General features: G+C 52.9%; 1 protein-coding gene across 1 annotated transcript; it reads right to left on the bottom strand.

Moving 5' to 3' along the window:
* Nucleotides 1–1,606: 1,606 nt before the first annotated feature.
* On the bottom strand, nt 1,607–12,621 carry TFE3 (transcription factor binding to IGHM enhancer 3). Its single transcript, XM_004755067.3, has 10 exons — nt 12,238–12,621; nt 9,789–9,902; nt 8,472–8,766; nt 7,607–7,852; nt 7,420–7,524; nt 5,831–5,948; nt 5,417–5,473; nt 5,169–5,244; nt 3,894–4,041; nt 1,607–3,451 (listed from the first exon to the last, which is right to left on the bottom strand). The coding sequence occupies exons 1-10, from the start codon at nt 12,351–12,353 to the stop codon at nt 3,008–3,010; spliced, it is 1,719 nt and encodes a 572-aa protein (XP_004755124.1). The 5' UTR covers nt 12,354–12,621; the 3' UTR covers nt 1,607–3,007.
* Nucleotides 12,622–16,411: the final 3,790 nt, after the last annotated feature.

Genomic DNA, 16,411 nt, shown 5'->3' with positions numbered 1-16,411 from the left:
AGTAACTTGATTCTAACCAAGAAAATGCCTTGCCTTTGAGGGGATGTCACTTCCTGTGATTACATTACAAGAGACTGCAACTTCCATTTTGCTAGTTGACTCTCTTGCAGGTTTGACAAAGCAAACCACCATGCGTGAGCGCCTCATGGAAGGAAAGGAACACATGTGAAGGACTGGGAGCTCCCCAGCTGATAACCAATGAGGAACAGGGCCCTCAGTTCAGCAGGCTACAGAGCTGAGACCTGCTCAAACTCATGGGAGCTCAGACCAGATCCTTCCTTAGTCCCGCTTTCCAGAGGAGTCCTGAATCCTGCCCAATACCTTCCTTGGTAGTATCCTCGGGAAAGCCACTGGAATAGAAGACCCAGCTAAGCCAGCCTAGATTCGTGACCCACAAAATCTGGGAGAATGTGAACGTGTGTTGTTTTTAGTCACTGAGATTGTGGTAATTTGCTACACAGGAAGAGATAACAGAGTTTCCTTACTTGGATCCTAGAACAGAAAAAAAAAATTCTTGGAAAAATCAGTCAAATCCAAATAAAGCCTGAAAGTTGAGTTCCTGGTACTGTGCCAATGTTATTTTCTTAGCATTGATAAATATGCCATGGTTCTGTAGGATATTCACATAAGAGGATGCTGGTTGATGGGTCCAGGAACGTCAATGCTTTCGCAGCTCTTCCGTTAAGTAAGCTCAACTTCCTTCAGAATACAAACTTGGAGAAAAACATTTCTGGGCGTTATGTGTTATGTTCACAAAATGAAAAAGAGAACACAGCAGATTCGAGGAGGAGGAAGTCCAGAAAAGGTTATCAGGGACACATCAGTCTGGTGCCAGAGGCTCGGCAACCAGGCCTTAATGGTCAGTGTGACAAGCCAGAAAGGACTAGGAAGGGTGGCGGTCACAATCTGCTAGGGGAGATGCAAGGCCAGGCCTGATGCCCATCCTGGGAGCCAGAGTCTGGTGGAGGAGTTCCAAAAATAATATTTTTTCCCCAACTTTCAAGAAGAGTATTTGTGTTTGTTTACCTCCATTTAACCCCCCCCCCCCAAATGTCAACATTTGTCCCTAAACGGAACTGCTTGCCTGTCCCTCCACCCTTATGGTTTTTGTTTGTGCCCTTTGGACCATCTGGCAGACCTCTACCGCCTGCCAGGAGTTATCCTCATACGCTTCCTGATCGGTTTCCAAAAGTGAGCCTGCAAGAAAATCTTTGCTGCCTCTGCCCTCAGTGATGACATGCTTCACAGCAGATCTCTCGCTCTCCTAACTTTACCATTTAGCTCTTCGTCCATCTACTAGCTATGTATCTTCAGGGAGTTAGTTAAACTCTAGTTCTCAGCTTCTTCCAACATGGAATGGGTCTAAGAAGTGGCACTTTCTTCATAATTAGTCCTTGGATTAAACAATTAGGGGAAACATAACAGGAGGGTGCCTGGCAGGTAGTTAAGGACTGACTGCTTTTGCTCGCAGGTTATTTTCCTCCAGCCCCTCTAAGTTCTTTAGTCCATCCCACATAAATCTGTTTCTTCCAAGAACCTTCTTCCTCCTGGCCAGCCCCAACCGTGCTCACTGTACAGTCAAAAGCAAGGATAGGAGACCCTCTGCCAAAGTTAAAAGCGCATCAAACACGCCTAGCATTTATTATTTTAATCACAAACCTACAGACCCCTTAGTACACCCTCCTTGGGGCTTGACCCCAAGGATCTGAAGCTGACAACCTTGGGTGTATGTGGTAGGAAGGGTGGGCATGGGCAGGGAGTGTCTCACAGCTCTGAAATGGGGAGGAGTCCTCCCAAATGGAGAACGGGGTGGATGGAGGCCGGAGATTGGAGGTGACCTAGCTTCTGAGAAATGGGGGTGGGGGTCAGTAAAAAAAATCAGATAAACAAAAGAGGTGTACATATGCTTTTGCAACCCTCCCTCCAAGCCTCTGCTTTGGTGGGATAGGCTTCCACTTTTCCCCGGGCTTGGGAACTCCCCAGAAAGGCCCCTTCCTTCATCCTGCTCCTCTATAGACTGCAAGAGTGCTGCGGTGCTGGTTCTGGGAACCTGGACTCCGTACCCTCTAATTCCCATCACCTCCCTAAACTGCCCTTCAAAGTAGGGGGCGGGACTCTACCCAAGGGTGAGGGTCTAGTTCTCCTGATCGAGGTCTGGAATGTCGCCCCACAAGATTTCAAGATCGGCCCTCTTCTCCAAGGGCAAGGTTGGCTCAGAGCCCTCCTGGGTTAGGTCCCATTGGTCCCAGGTTAAGGCTGGGGAGCTAAAGTACCACTCTCCCCCTCCCTGCAGCGTGGAATGCTCTGATGGGATGTTGCTAAGGGACAAGGTCTGATCTCCACATGGCCTGATCTCACGGACTCCCCCATGTTTGAAATACCTGCGCTCTGCTGAGCCTATAGGGAAGGGGCGGGGCCTGGCTCCCGCACGGCCGGAAGGCCAGGACTGTGCTCCCAGGTGAAGGGCTCTCCTCACGTCTGTTCCTTGGCTGGACAGGGCAGGGCTGAGAGGAAAGGGCAGGGCTTAAACCCCCAGGGTGAGACCTCTATTATTTTGACTCCTCTTCCCTGCCCGGATTGACTAGACTAGTGGTTCCAAGAGAGGGGGTGGGCCAGTATCTTGCTATCTCCTTACCCCAGGAGACCTGGCTAGGAGAGTCCCTAAGCAAAGGTGGGCCTAGCTCATGCTGCCTCCTTCCCTCACCTGGGCGAGGGCGCATCCCACAGGGCGGGGCGAGGCTGCAATCTCCAGGGGAATGGCCCGAGGTTACCGCCTTCTCCATTGCTGAAACGCCTCACTGGCTGGTCTGGTGGGGAAGGGGGCGGGGCCTCACCTGACTCCTCCTCCTTGCCTGGTTGCAGGGGTGGGACCTCATCCTGTCTGCTCTTCCCCCCAACACCTGGGCAGGGCAGTCTCACGGGAGGGTGGGGGGGAAAAGGTGGGGCCTCATCCTGAGGCATCCTCCTTTCCTGGGTGGGGATGTCCCAGGGGAGGGGTGAGGCCTGATCAGGACTCCTCCTCCATGCTGAAGCTGCTGCGGCGACTGCTGGCCTTGGAGACAGCGGGGGAGACCGACGAGAGCAGGGGGTCAGAGGCTGCCCGCAGTGGGGACAGGGCGCCCGACAGTCCCCCCGCCACCCCTTCCTCCTCCTCCTCCATCAGAATGTCCTCCAGCCCCAGGTGGAAGGGGTCCCCCAGATCCCCCAGGTGGTCGCTGGGAAAGTGCAGGTCCAGAAGGGCATCCGAGGGTGGCGCTGGGGGCTGCTGATGGGGGGCACTCTGGGCAGATCCCCCTGCTGCGTGAAATGCTGCTGTGCCTGGCCTGCCCTCCTCCTCAATGTCCAGCTGCTCTGGCTTGAGGCTGTCAGAGGCTGAAGTTGTGGCCAGGGAGAGCAGCCCCGGGGTGGGAGGTACCGGCAGACCGTGGATCTGTGCCTGCAATTCTAGCTCCTGCGAAAAGTAGGGGGGGGCAGGATCAGATGGGGTTCATGGTTCCTCAGAGGCAGAGAAGTCTGATGGTGCCAAGGGCAGGCTGCTGCTCACGGGTTGTGTGACTTGAGGCAAGTTTTGCTTAACGTCGCTGGGCCTCAGAGTCCCACTCTGTAAAACGAGTGGAATAACGGTCCCTGCCTCACGGGAGCATACAGAGGGCTACCTTAGCAAATGGAGATAAGGCTCCTGTTGCCGTGTGCTGCACGAGACAAACACCATATACATTAGCCAGTATTCGTCGCTGTTCTAGGTAGGGTTATGATTGCTACTTGTCACTGTCGTGTGAGTTGGGGAAGCCTGGGGATCCCCCAAGTAGGCCAGGAAATCCCAGCCTGCTCTTCCTCTGCCTCTGCCTGTAGGGAGCCCCCGTCCCCTCTGCCACGGCCTCCTTGTCCCAAACCTGAATTCGGAGCTGCAGACTGCGGTTGGTCTGTTCCAGTGAACGTTGCCGGCTCTCCAGGTCTTTCGAGCGTTGCTGCTCCTTCTGCAACTTGCGGATGTAATCCACAGAGGCTTTCAGGATGGTGCCTTTGTTCCAGCGCATCTCCCTGTAGGGCCCGACGGGGAGGAAAGGAGGCAGTGTTGCGTAGGGGGGCTCTCGGGAGCTGATGGGGCAACTGCACCAGCACAGGCCTAGACCAGAAGTTCAGGGGTGGGGCATACCTCAAGGGTATGGAATGCCCTTCCCACTTGTTCTGGGGGAAGAACAGATTCATGCTCCTAGAACATGGAAAACCACTCCCACCTCAGGGCCTCCAGGCCATCAGTGCCCTCCGCCGAGAACACTCTTCGAAGCCCAGACACCAAGATGGCTCCTGCCTCACCGCCCATGTTTGCTTGTCAGTCCAGGCCTGCCCTGTGCCCACCCCTCCTCACCCTAAGTTGTAACCCTTGCCAACATTCCCCGATCTTCTATTCTTTTTCTAAAGTCATCTCTATGACCAACATGGGGCTTGAACTCACAAACCTGAGGTCAAGAGTCACACACTGGGGAGCCTGGGTGGCTCAGACGGCTAAGCGTTTGCCTTTGGCTCAGGTCACAATCTTTAGGTCCCTTGCATCGAGTCCCGCATCTGGCTCCCTGCTCAGCCGGGAGTCTGCTTCTCCCTCTCCCCCTGCTTGTGCTCTATCTCTCACTCTCTCTCAAATGAATAAATAAAATCTTTAAAAAAAAAAAAAAAAAGAGTCACACACTCTACTGAGCCAGCCAGGCACGCCCCCATTTTCTCTTTATTTTTCTCCACTACAATCCTTGTAACCTCCCAGATTTTATTTATCTTGTTTATGGTCTGTCTGCCTCCACTAAAGTATCAGTTCCAGGAGCTCAGGGATTTTTGTCTATTTTGTCCCTCTGATATCCTCAAGGCCTAGCACAGTCCCTGACACAAAGCAGCTCGATGCGTCCCTTGAATGAATAATTAGGAAGTACTAAATGAACCCAAAATGAGTGCCTATGTCAGATGGGGACCAGATGAGGCACACTGACTGCAATGTCATGCACTTAAAATTGTAGGTTAGGGGCTACAAGGGGCTATGCCCCTATGCAGGGTCCTGAAAGCTGGATGGACCCAGAGCAGAAATGCCAGGCGCTTCCCACCCAGGAACAGCTTTAGGGGAACAGGGCCCTCATCCCACCTTCTGCCAGCCCAAGGCCCTCCCCCCATCCTAGACTCACGGGTCACTGGACTTTGGGATGAGGGTACCCAGCTCCTTGATCCTGTCGTTAATGTTGAATCGCCGGCGACGCTCGACTTTGGGGGTGGGGTGGGGAGAAGAGTGGGAAAGCTGTCAACAGCCTGAGGAGGGAGGAGGAGCTGGGGATGGGGAGGCTGTTGCAGGGACAGGCCCCCCTCAAGGAAGGCCAGGGCAGGGAGTGAGGCAGGGCTGGAGAGCATGCTGGCAAGGGCACGGGAGCCCACTCACTTAGGTTGTGATTGTCTTTCTTCTGTCGTTCCTTCAAAAGGGCCTTGGCCTCTGTCTCTGGAAGAGAGGTGGGGGTGGCGGGTAGTCAGGACCTCTGGGCGTGGGAAAGACAGAGGGCAGCATGTACGGCTGCGGGGGTAGGAGATGGTGGGTGGAGACAGGGAAGTGACTTTTTTTTTTGAAGTGCCACTTTCATGACTTTTTTAAAAAGAGCCCTGGTGACTGGTCATTTGTTAAACCCAAGACAAGAGGAAATGGGGTGAAAGCTAGCCCATAGGCCATGTGGAAGGAGAGGGCAAACAGCCCCTTTCTGTCTGCTTAAGTCCCTTCCCCCAGCATCAGGCCCACCTGGTTGACAAAGGGCTCACCCCGGGGTCCAGAATGGGCGCCTGGGGCCAAGTCCCTGGCCCTTACCAGAGATCTCCCGTTTGATGTTGGGCAGCTCAGCCGGGCAGGAGTTGCTGACAGTGATGGCTGGTGTGGCCACGCCCTGACTACTGTACACATCAAGCAGATTCCCTGACACAGGCAGCTGGGGGCAGGGAGGGCAGAGAGACGACGGCTCGGAGCAGCCCCAGGCTTGGCCCCCTTCTCAGAACCTGGCCCCCACCCTTCCACACACTCCACAGATGCCCTAACACAAAAACTGGCTGGCTCAACACAGGGACCCTTCCCTCTCGTTCAAGGGAACTTTGCAGGGCGACTCAGTGGGGAGGACAGGATCACGTGGACCCACCCAGCTTGGTCAGGGGACCGGAGTCTGCTGGACCCTTTCCTTGTGCCCCTGAGTGCCCCCAAATACCTCAGCAACCTAGGAGGCCCCTCTCCCCAACTCTGGGGTTGGCCCTGAGAAGTGCTGGAAAACCACTCCTCCTCAGGTCTTTCTCGGCTACGATGCAACCTTCCAGCCCGTCAGCCCCTCTTAGCACAATGTTCCAAGTCGGCATTCTTGGAACACTCCAGCTCAATCTTCTCAGACCTTGGGAAATTGTCATGGTAACATTCTATCCAAAATATGGCCTTTCAGAGAGTTCCAGCCCGATCTCTAGCCTTCTGCCGTGGCTGTTGTGTTCCACCACCTTATCATGTACATGGTCATGCACCGAGCTCCTGACTTCTGGTATCTTCCTACGCATTCCAATCTCTCAGGATTTCTTGTCCAACTATTCAACAAGCACTGCTCTTTTATGCCAGCCTTGATTTTTTTGTTCTCTTTCCTTCACCCTCTCCTGGATATACTCCAAGGTAACACACTAAACCCTGAATAATTAATCCCACCTCTTGATGAGTTATCATCTCTTGAAACCCCTGCTAGTCTGCTGGATCCACGTTAATATAAGGTCCCAGTCCCTAGCTGTGTCCAAATCAATAAAAAGTTCTGATAAGCTGGTGCCGTATTTATACACGCTTCTGTCCTTTTGGTGTGTTGGAAGGAAACAAAGCCACAGCCCCCTTGGTATGTCCCAAAGCAAGTTATAGGACTCCTGGAATGTTCCAGAACCAGAACTGTATAATTTATTGGCACATCCCTTGCTCCAGAGAGTTTTACCCACTCTCCACAAGGATCCAGCCTCTTGGCATGGTTCACTGAAAGAAATGTACTTTCCGATCACCCTGAGGTTCAACCATACCAGGTTTTTAAGACTTTTGATATGTTCCAATCGCTACATGGTCTGGCTATATCCCAATGACCTGAATCTCTTGCTACAAGAGTCCCATTCCTTGGTCCCTCCCACACTGCGGTTTGACTGCCTAGGTATGCCTGATTACCTCCCCAGAGTCCCTGCCCTTGTATCTCTCAGAATCCACCAGGACAACCTCTCCACACCGCCTAACACAAGGTACCAGGGCCCTAGTGTGCTCTCTTCTCATCCCCATGGCCTGCTTCACTATCTTCGTACAATCCAAAGTAAGGGTCTTATATACACAGCCAGCCTGGGTGTCGTGTCAGGGACAGAGGGATGCGACTAAGCCTCAGCCAGCCTCCCATCTCAGGGCCTCACCGTGCTGGGGAGCTGCAGCCCTGCAGTGCCTCCGGGCAGATAGCTGAGCATCTCATCATTGTAACTGGATTCCAGGCTGATGATCTCATCAATGACATCGTCAATCTGAGGGAAGAAGGGAATATGGACAAGGGTTAGAGGAAGCTGGACGACGGGGAGTGTGGTAAGGTTGTCTGCAGCTACTGACCTCCTTCTCTGAGCTGGACCCAATGGTGAGGAGCGCCATGGGGCTATTGGGGGCGCTGCCTGTGGGACCGGCAGCATGGGCAGCCTCGGGCGCTGGGAGCGGCTGGGCGCTAGCAGCTCCCGGTGGTGGCGTGAGGGCCTGGGAAGCCAGCTTGGGGCCGAGTGTGGTGGACAGGTACTGTTTCACCTGCTGCCGGCGTGCCTGCTGGAGGTGGTAGCGCGTCGGGTTCTCTAGGTGGGTCTGCACCTGTGGGAAGGAAGCAAGGAGGGGTGGAAGGGGACAAGGTAGGATGGGCTGACTATGTGCCCCAGGCTGACCCTCAGAGGTCACCTGTTTCTAGGCTCAGGCCAGCAAACCCGGCCCAGAATCAGAAACCCCTCCTACCTCCCCCAATACTGGGAAGTCTTCCCCAGGGGCCCAAACTCTTTCTCAGAAATCCCTCAGTTTCTGGGGCACCCTGGCACAGGTCCCAAGACTCCCTCTCCAGTCTCTGACATCACCTAGGAGACGTAGAAGCCACATGTGGCTTCCCAAGTCACTCCAGTGGCCAAACTCTTAATGTATGACATACACAGGACACTCTTCCTATGAATTTCTTCCTGGGGTTACTTCATAGGAGGCCCTAGGGCCCACTCGAGGCACTTACAACCTTCCAGGGCCCACCCAGACATCCTGTGCCTCCTAAGAACCCCTCATGGCTGCGCGAGAATGCCCTGGAACCCCTAAATATAACGGGACACTAACACAGCCTATTTGAACAGTAACTGGGACCTTCCTGAGAGCCCCTAGGACCTTGGCTGAAAAGCCACCACGACCACTCCTCAGTCACCAAGACCCCTCCCAGGTCCTCTGGATGTCACCTTACCTTGAGCACCTCCCTGGGCACCTGAGCAGGGGGAGGACGGCCCAGTGTGTGGCCCCCTGCAGAGACGCCCACAACTGAGATGGCAGGAGAGGCAGGGGCAGGGCTGGGGAAGGAAGAGGCTGCGGCCTGTTCCCGTCGCTCACGCCTCTCCTGCTCCTGGGCCTGGGCCCGCATGAGCTGCTGCCGCAGCAAGACCCGCGATGAAGAAGAGGACGACATGGCAGGGGTCCTGGAGCCCCCTGCAGAAGACGATGCAGAGAGTGGAGCTGGGGTGGCTTGCAGTGATATTGGGAGGCTGTGGAATGGGAAATATGGGGCCATAGGTAAGCTAAAAGTCTTGTCCTGAGCCTAAGTAGTCACCGTGGGAGGAAGCGGATACTGGAATTAGGCCTGTTTTCTGCCTTCAGGGGCCACAACGTGGAGGGGGACACCCAGGAAGCACACCTGCTCAGGGCTCTCTGGGTTCACAGTCTGACGGGGGAAATACTGGGACCAGGCCGAGTCCCAGCCCTTAGAGGTCACAGTCTGGTGGGGGAAAGGTTTAGCCTTCGATCCTTATGGTGAAGGCTGGATCTGGGCCTGTTCAAACACTGAGGAGAGATGCCATTGCTAGGCTGTGGGAGAGGGGGTCCATCCCATTTAAAGGAGAGCAGAAGGATGCCAAATGGGGGCCATGGCAGTAGGTTAGGGTATAGAGGGCTCTTAAAGCTCCGTTTGGGGCTGAGGATGCTCAGCTCCTCCTGGTCATGGGCATCTGGCTACAGGGGTAAGTGCAGGGCATTCCTCAGCCCCAGCCTGGGCCTCTAGACCCAGGAGCTAGGCAGTCTTGAAAATCTCAGAGATTTCACAATCCTCTCTTCCTGCCCCTCTTCCAGGTCCCCTCCCCTCTCTCAGAGCCCGGGCCGATGACTCAGCACATTTAGACTTCCAAGCTTGGGGAAAGAAGAGACCAGCAGGGGTTCCTCAAGGGCTGGGGGGGTGAGTTTGTTGAGTGGGGAAAGGGGTGAGCAGGGATTGTGGGTACAGCTCCGCCCACCTGGCGGCTGGGCACCCGCAGGCCAACCGAGGCTTCCAGCAATATTTGTGTATGAATGGGTGTTCGGGTTGGGAGGAGGGAGGCAGGGAGGTCTGGTTCAAGCTAATGGAATCCCAGCGTGGCCACCTGCTTTCCTGTGTGACGTACACTTTCAGGCCCTTAATTTTACCATCTGGAAAATGCACTCTGCCGAAAGGGTTGTCCTGGCACTGAGGGCCTCTGCCTGTCAAGAGGGGATGGAGGGGCCTGAGGAATTGGGAGGGGAGTCAGGGGAGACAGACCTTGAGCGTAGGGGTAGGGGCTGGCTTTTGAGCTCGTAGAAGCTGTCCGGATCGAGGACGCTTTCTAATTCGATGTCAGCAACAATCCCAGATTCCGGAAGCAAAGAGTTGAGGCTGAGGGTGGAAGGGAGGGAAGGGTGATTGTCAGTGAGTATGTGGAGACCTCACTCCCCTCCAAGAGAGAAAGAAAGAGTGGGCAGTGGGAAGGAGAGAGACACACATCAGGGGAGAGGGGACCAGAGCGCAGGCCGCAGAAGAGGCTACTCCTTGGTTACCACCATCGGGAATTTCCAGGTTTTCCTCTCTCCCCACACCCCTCTTCCCTCCCCACTTGCTTTTGCTGTTACCCATAGTCCCTTAGGATTCAAAATAGTAACAGTGCCTGGATCCCAACTCCTCACTCTAACACAGTCACGTGTAATAACCTGGGTTGGAGGGAAAAGAGAAGCAAAGAATTTAGGAAGGACAATTCACTTTGCAGGAGTCCTGACCTCGCAGTCAGAGTTGTTCCAGCCCCCATACCTCTTCCTGGGGTCCTGGCAGCTGAATGTGAGCCCACTTAGGTCTACACACTTCCAGCACTGTGGGGGCACCCTTCGGCACAACAGTCCATTGTAACACAAACTGAATGCATCACAAAGAACTGGGGTCGATGATTCACAGGACGGAAGGATCCACCATTTTTGCAAATAAGTAACCCCCGCCCCAGCCCGAGTTCAGGGGAAGCCAATACACACCCCCAATACAAAACGGAAATATCAAGGGCTCCCCTCATTCCGGTAATTTGGATTTAAAAGAGGGAGCGCTGGGGTGGGTGATCCGCTTCCGCAAGCAAGCATTCTTTTCTTGGCGGGAGGAGCCTGTCCAGCGCTCTCCTGGATTTTTGTGACAGCGCACGCGCGCGCGCGCACACACACACACACACACACACACAACCCTACCTCTAAAACCAATATCCACTGACACAAAATAAAAAGCTGTACACCCCTCCCTTTCAACTATTCCCACTACTGTGATGAGCCAGGTTGTTTCGAAGTCGTCAGAAAATGGGCAAGCACTGGGTGCAAAGGCTCTCTCTCACTCAGTCCTCCAGGCCAGGGGCAAGACCCTAGTGTGTAGGAAGCATTCACATGCACGTGAATGGATATGCATCCTGAATCGAGTCAAAGACTTAGAATCCTGAAACACTGTGGGTGACTTTGCTTAACAAGAACTCTCTCCCGCGGCTCCGAGGATCTGTTTTCTTCCTTCCTTTCCTCACCCTCAGTTGGGGACCTAAAACCACCCAGGAAGTCGAGAAGAGGAAGCTTGGGGAGCTGCTGAGCTCAGCACAATCCTAGGAAGAAAGCAGGCAAAGCCCCATCCCTGCTCACACACCCATTGCACTGAAGTTTGAAGAGATGGGCACTGGGGTGGGCAGGGTGAGAACAGAGTGGGCTGGCGCTTACAAGCCTGCTGATCGAAGTGAGGATGTGAAGAGGCCACAGAGGACCCACCCAGGCAGGGATGGTGAACCTGGCCCTCATTCCAGCTCTAGGGACAGATTCGAGATGATTGATTTCCAGGGTCTGACTGTCTGACGGGCAAGGGGAGAAAAAGAATCCAGGCACGCGCAGAGGGTGAGCCAGGCTGGCTGAGAGGCTGGGATGGTTGGCAGCAGGAACGAGACCCTCCTCTGGGTTCCCAAGTAAGGTCTGAGGCCTTCTCCGAGCTAAGAAGTAGGACCATCTCTGTTGCCTCTGTCTGTCTCACTGTCTCTCATTCAAGCCCCTGTGGGGGTGTGGGAAGAGGGCTTTTCCACTATCCCTGACCATGATCTGACCCAGCTGGGTGGGTGGGCAGGGGTAATAAAGTGATTATTCTGGTCAAGCCTTGATGAATGTTGCTTCTCTTGCTCACGCACACACACACACAAAGCTGGTCCCACCTAGCATATCTGAGATACCCCCAAATCCCTCCAGATTCCTGTTATCCCCAAACATAGTCAAGCAACCGGCCACTGGGAATCATCCAGCTTCCAAGACAGCACTTCTGTCTTCCAGGACCCCTTCTCTGACACTGAGGGGAAAATTCCCTTCACATCAGTGCCTTGCCTACAGAGTACCCCCTCAAATTCATTCCCCTCACGCCTAACTCAAGGACCCCAAATTCAGCCCCAGTCCCCCAAGTTCAGTTGCCCCAGACCAGGCTCGGGACACAACAGAATCTTACCCCTCTAAACCCAGTCAAGTGCCCCCCAAATTAGAACCAGGCCTCCCTTAAGGCACTTCCATGACTTCTTTAAGCCTCAGTCCAAGCAGGCCACCAGCGGATTCCTTAGGTACCCTCCCAAGACCGGCGCCCCGACGTCCTCCAAGCCTAGGCCGAGGGCCTGCAATCCCAGGCCCGGGCTCCCGTTGTCCCCCCCAGAAACCCCAGTCGGCACTACCGGTCCCAGGCGGCCCCGCACCTGAGCAGCTGGGCCGAGTCGGCTGGCCTGCGCTCCTCCAACAGCACGAACACGGCTCGAGGGCCTTCCGCGCTGGCCTCTACGCCGTCCCGAGCTGGCTCGGCCGCATGAGACATGACGCCCGGCCCCGGGCGAGCCCTGCCAGGCCGGTCGGGCCCCGGCCCGGTCCCCCTAACAAAATAAGAGTCCCCCTCCCCCCGTTCGCCACCGCCTCCTCCGCTAAGCCATGGAGCGAGCTCTGCGCGGGCGGGCGGCGTCGGGACGATGGGATGGGCCGTGAGTCATCCCCCGCCCTGAACGGACCAACACCCCCCCCAGCCTAACCCTGGACGACCGCCCTCCTCCCCCTCGTCCTCTTCCCCCTCCTCCCTGGGCTGGGGAAACTCCACAGGAAGTGACCGCACGGAGGATGGACGGCTCGCTGGCCCACCCCCTCTGAATGAGGCGGCCAGTCATCGAGGGGTGGCTCGAGGGCCCGCCCTAAACTACGCCTCCGACACAGAGGGAAAACTCGATTCGGCCGGCCCTCATTCCGAGAAGGACGCTCTAGGCCACGCCCCCAGGAACAGTGGCCAATCAGCGAGACATACTTTGATTAAGCCACGCCCCCGAAAGCGATCCCTCCGCAGGATTTTTTTAAGCCGCTTCTTGCGTCCTCTGCGCCTGCGCACCGGTGGCCTGTCTGCGCGCATAGGGTCTCCAGGCCACGCTTCTAGCAGCAGGACCGCGCCCCCTCTTGGCCGATATTTGTAACGACCGCTCCCTAGATCGCGAGGCAACCTCCATCCAGCCGTGCCTCCTCAGCAGAAGCCTTAACTGGGAGGCCTAGGCAGCTAAGTTCCCCCGAGGTGCGAACCAGAAACCCCGCCCTTTCGGTACCCACAAACTAACCGCCCAGCTGGTCTTCCCGGGAGCATTCCGCCTACTCTGTGTCACCTAGAGCTATTGCTGTACTAGGTCGTTGTACTACATAGTGAGTGCTTAATAAATCCCTGACAGACGAATGAATGAGTGAAAGGATGGAAATCTGGTCTCTTCAGTGAATGACTTCGAGAATAATAAAGATCCGGGTTTGGATTTGAGCAAGGGACTGCCCCTCTCCGATCCTCAGCTTTCCTGGCCTGTCAGATGGGGGTCATAATTACCTGTCTGGCAGGATTGTTATGAGGATTAGAGATAAGTTATGAAAAGTGCTAGCAGGTTGTTTGGCATGCAATCGGCTCTCCAAAACTTGATTCACTCATTTGTGCACTGGCTGAACAAATATTTATTGAGCTAGTCTGTGTTCCAGATACAGACAAGCTGGCTCACACACAGCAAAGATGCCCCAGCCATACACGGTCAGCTCAAAGAACACCTGGACCCTTCCCTTCCCCCTTCCCAACATCCCAAGACCCTACCCAGTTGTTGGACCTCAAATAACTTCACTGAGTTCTCATCCGTCTTGCGCGTTACTGTATTGGCCCAGGACGTTGGCTTAGTAAATACGCACCTCCCCACATGCTTGCACAACCCCAATCCCATTATCCACATAATAAAGATGACAATTAGGTCCCAAATTGGTCTTTTTCTTTTTTTTAATTTTTTTTAAAGTATTTTTTTTTAAGATTTTATTTATTTATTTGACAGAGAGAAATCACAAGTATACTGAGAGGCAGGCAGAGAGAGAGAGAAGGAAGCAGGCTCCCTGCTGAGCAGAGAGCCCCATGCGGGACTCGATCCCAGGACCCTGAGATCATGACCTGAGCCGAAGGCAGCGGCTTAACCCACTGAGCCACCCAGGCGCCCCCAAATTAGTCTTTTTTAAAAAAAAATTTATTTATTTATTTCAGAGAGAGAAAGAGAGAGAGAGGGCACATGCGTGGGGCAGAGGGAGGCGGAGAGAGAGTCTCAGCTGGTCCTGGGGCTTGATCTCAGGAACCTGAGATAACGACCTGAGCCCAAACCAAGAGTCTGGTACTTAATTGACTGCGCCACCCAGGCCCACCCCCTCCATTAAACTTTTTTTTTTTTTAAAGATTTTATTTATTTATTTGACAGACAGAGATCACAAGTAGGCAGAGAGGCAGGCAGAGAGAGAGGAGGAAGCAGGCTCCCTGCTGAGCAGAGAGCCCGATGTGGGACTCGATCCCAGGACCTTGAGATCATGACCTGAGCCGAAGGCAGCGGCTTAACCCACTGAGCCACCCAGGCGCCCCCCCTCCATTAAACTTAAAAAAAAAAAATCAACACATTACCAATAAAAATTCCAAAATGGAACTGGTAGACCTGTTGTTAAAGTTCTTATGGTGCCTTAAATATGTAAGAATATCTAATTTGAGGGGCTCCTGGGTGGCTCAGATGCTTAAACTTCTGCCTTCCACTCCAGTCATGATCCCAGCATACTGGTATGGAGTCTCAGCGGGGAGTCTGCTTCACCCTCTCCCCCTGCTCATGCTCTCTCTCTCTCTCTGTATCTCTCTGTTTCAGATAAATAAATAAAATCCTTTAAATAAAGAATATCTAATTTTATGAAAGAGGAAGAAAGGGGGAGGCATAATCTTAACAAATTCAGAGTATATCACAAAGCACTAGTAATTAAAACACTGTGATACAGGAGTTGGAATAGAAAATTAGATCGATGGCACAGGAAAAATCCAAAAATCGACCTAGGTACTTGTGAGAATTAGTAAATGATATTTTAAGAATGATATTTCAAGTAACTGGGAGGGAGATGGACTAATTTATCTAAATGGTTTGGGGAGAAATGATTATCTTTTGGGAGAGGGATCAGACTCCTAATTTACACAATTCAGAAAAAAATAATTCCATGGGGCACCTGGCTGTCTCAGTTGGTGGAGCATGCGATTTTTGATCTCGGGGTTGTAAGTTCAAGCCTCATGTTGGGTGTAGAAGTTACTTAAAACTAAAATATTTTGGGGGCACCTGGGTGGCTAAATGGGTTAAAGCCTCTGCTTTCAGCTTGGGTCATGATCCCAGGGTCCTGGGATCGAGTCCTGCATCAGGCTCTCTGCTTAACAGTGAGCCTGTTTCCCCCCCCCCCTCTGCCTGCCTCTCTGCCTACTTGTGATCTCTGTCTGTCAAATAAATAAATAAATAATCTTTAAAATAAAGCCTAAAATTTTCTTTAAAAAGCGAAAAGAAAAAGGAATTTCAGATTAGTTAAAGACCTAAACATTAAAAAAAAAAACACTATAAAAAACATCAGAACAGGGGCACCTGTGTGGCTCAGTCAGTTAAGCATCTGCCTTCACCTCAAGTCATGGTCCCAGGATCCTGGGATCCAGCTCCACTTTGGGCTCCCTACTCAGGGGGAGTCTCCTTCTCTCTTTGCCTCTGTCCTCCCCTTGCTCGTGTTCTCTTTCTCTCTCTCAAGTAAATAACATCTTAAAAAAAAAAAAACACATCAGAACAGAATATTTTTGGAGAATGTGTTTAAAACCTTGGCAAAAAAAAAAGCCTTCTTGGGGCACCTGGGTGGCTCAGTGGGTTAAAGCCTCTGCCTTAGGCTCAGGTCATGATCCCAGAGTCCTGGGATTGAGTCCCGCTTCAGCTCTCTGCTCAGCAGGGAGCCTGATTCCCCCTTTCTCTCTGCCTGCCTCTCTGCCTACTTGTGATCTCTGTCTGTCAAATAAATAAATAAAATCTTTGAAAAAACAAAAACAAAAACAGAACCTCACAACAGTAAGGTTCCATTTATTATCCCAACGTCTAGATCAGGAAACCAGGGTACAGCTAGGTTAAGTCATTTTCACTAGGTCACCCCAATTTATAAAACCTGTAATTAGAACCCAGGTGTTCTTTACCACCCCGCTGCACCATCTCTCCAGTTTGATCCCGTGGAAATATAAAACTGTAGTCCATTGCAAGATGCTACAAAGTTAAAAAAAAAAAAAAGAAAACTTACAGCTGACTGGGAGGAAAAAAATCTACAGCATTAGACCCCCACATTAATTATCCTGTCACACACCCCAGTTCTACAAACACCAGCTTCATACACATACCCCAGATATGTCCATGACAAATGCTTCCCCATCACCTGCACAATAAACCCATTCTTCATCTCCCTCAGTCTCTTTCTTAATCTCTTGCTCACATCTTTCCAACTTTTTCTTTTTTTTTTTTAAGGTATTTGGTTTTTTTTTTTAAAGATTTTATTTATTTTATTTGACAG

Source organism: Mustela putorius, unplaced genomic scaffold (genome assembly GCF_011764305.1).
Source record: "Mustela putorius furo isolate JIRA1106 unplaced genomic scaffold, ASM1176430v1.1 tig00003903_pilon_pilon_pilon, whole genome shotgun sequence".
NCBI lineage: Eukaryota > Metazoa > Chordata > Mammalia > Carnivora > Mustelidae > Mustela > Mustela putorius.
This window is presented reverse-complemented; position numbering and strand designations above follow the sequence as displayed.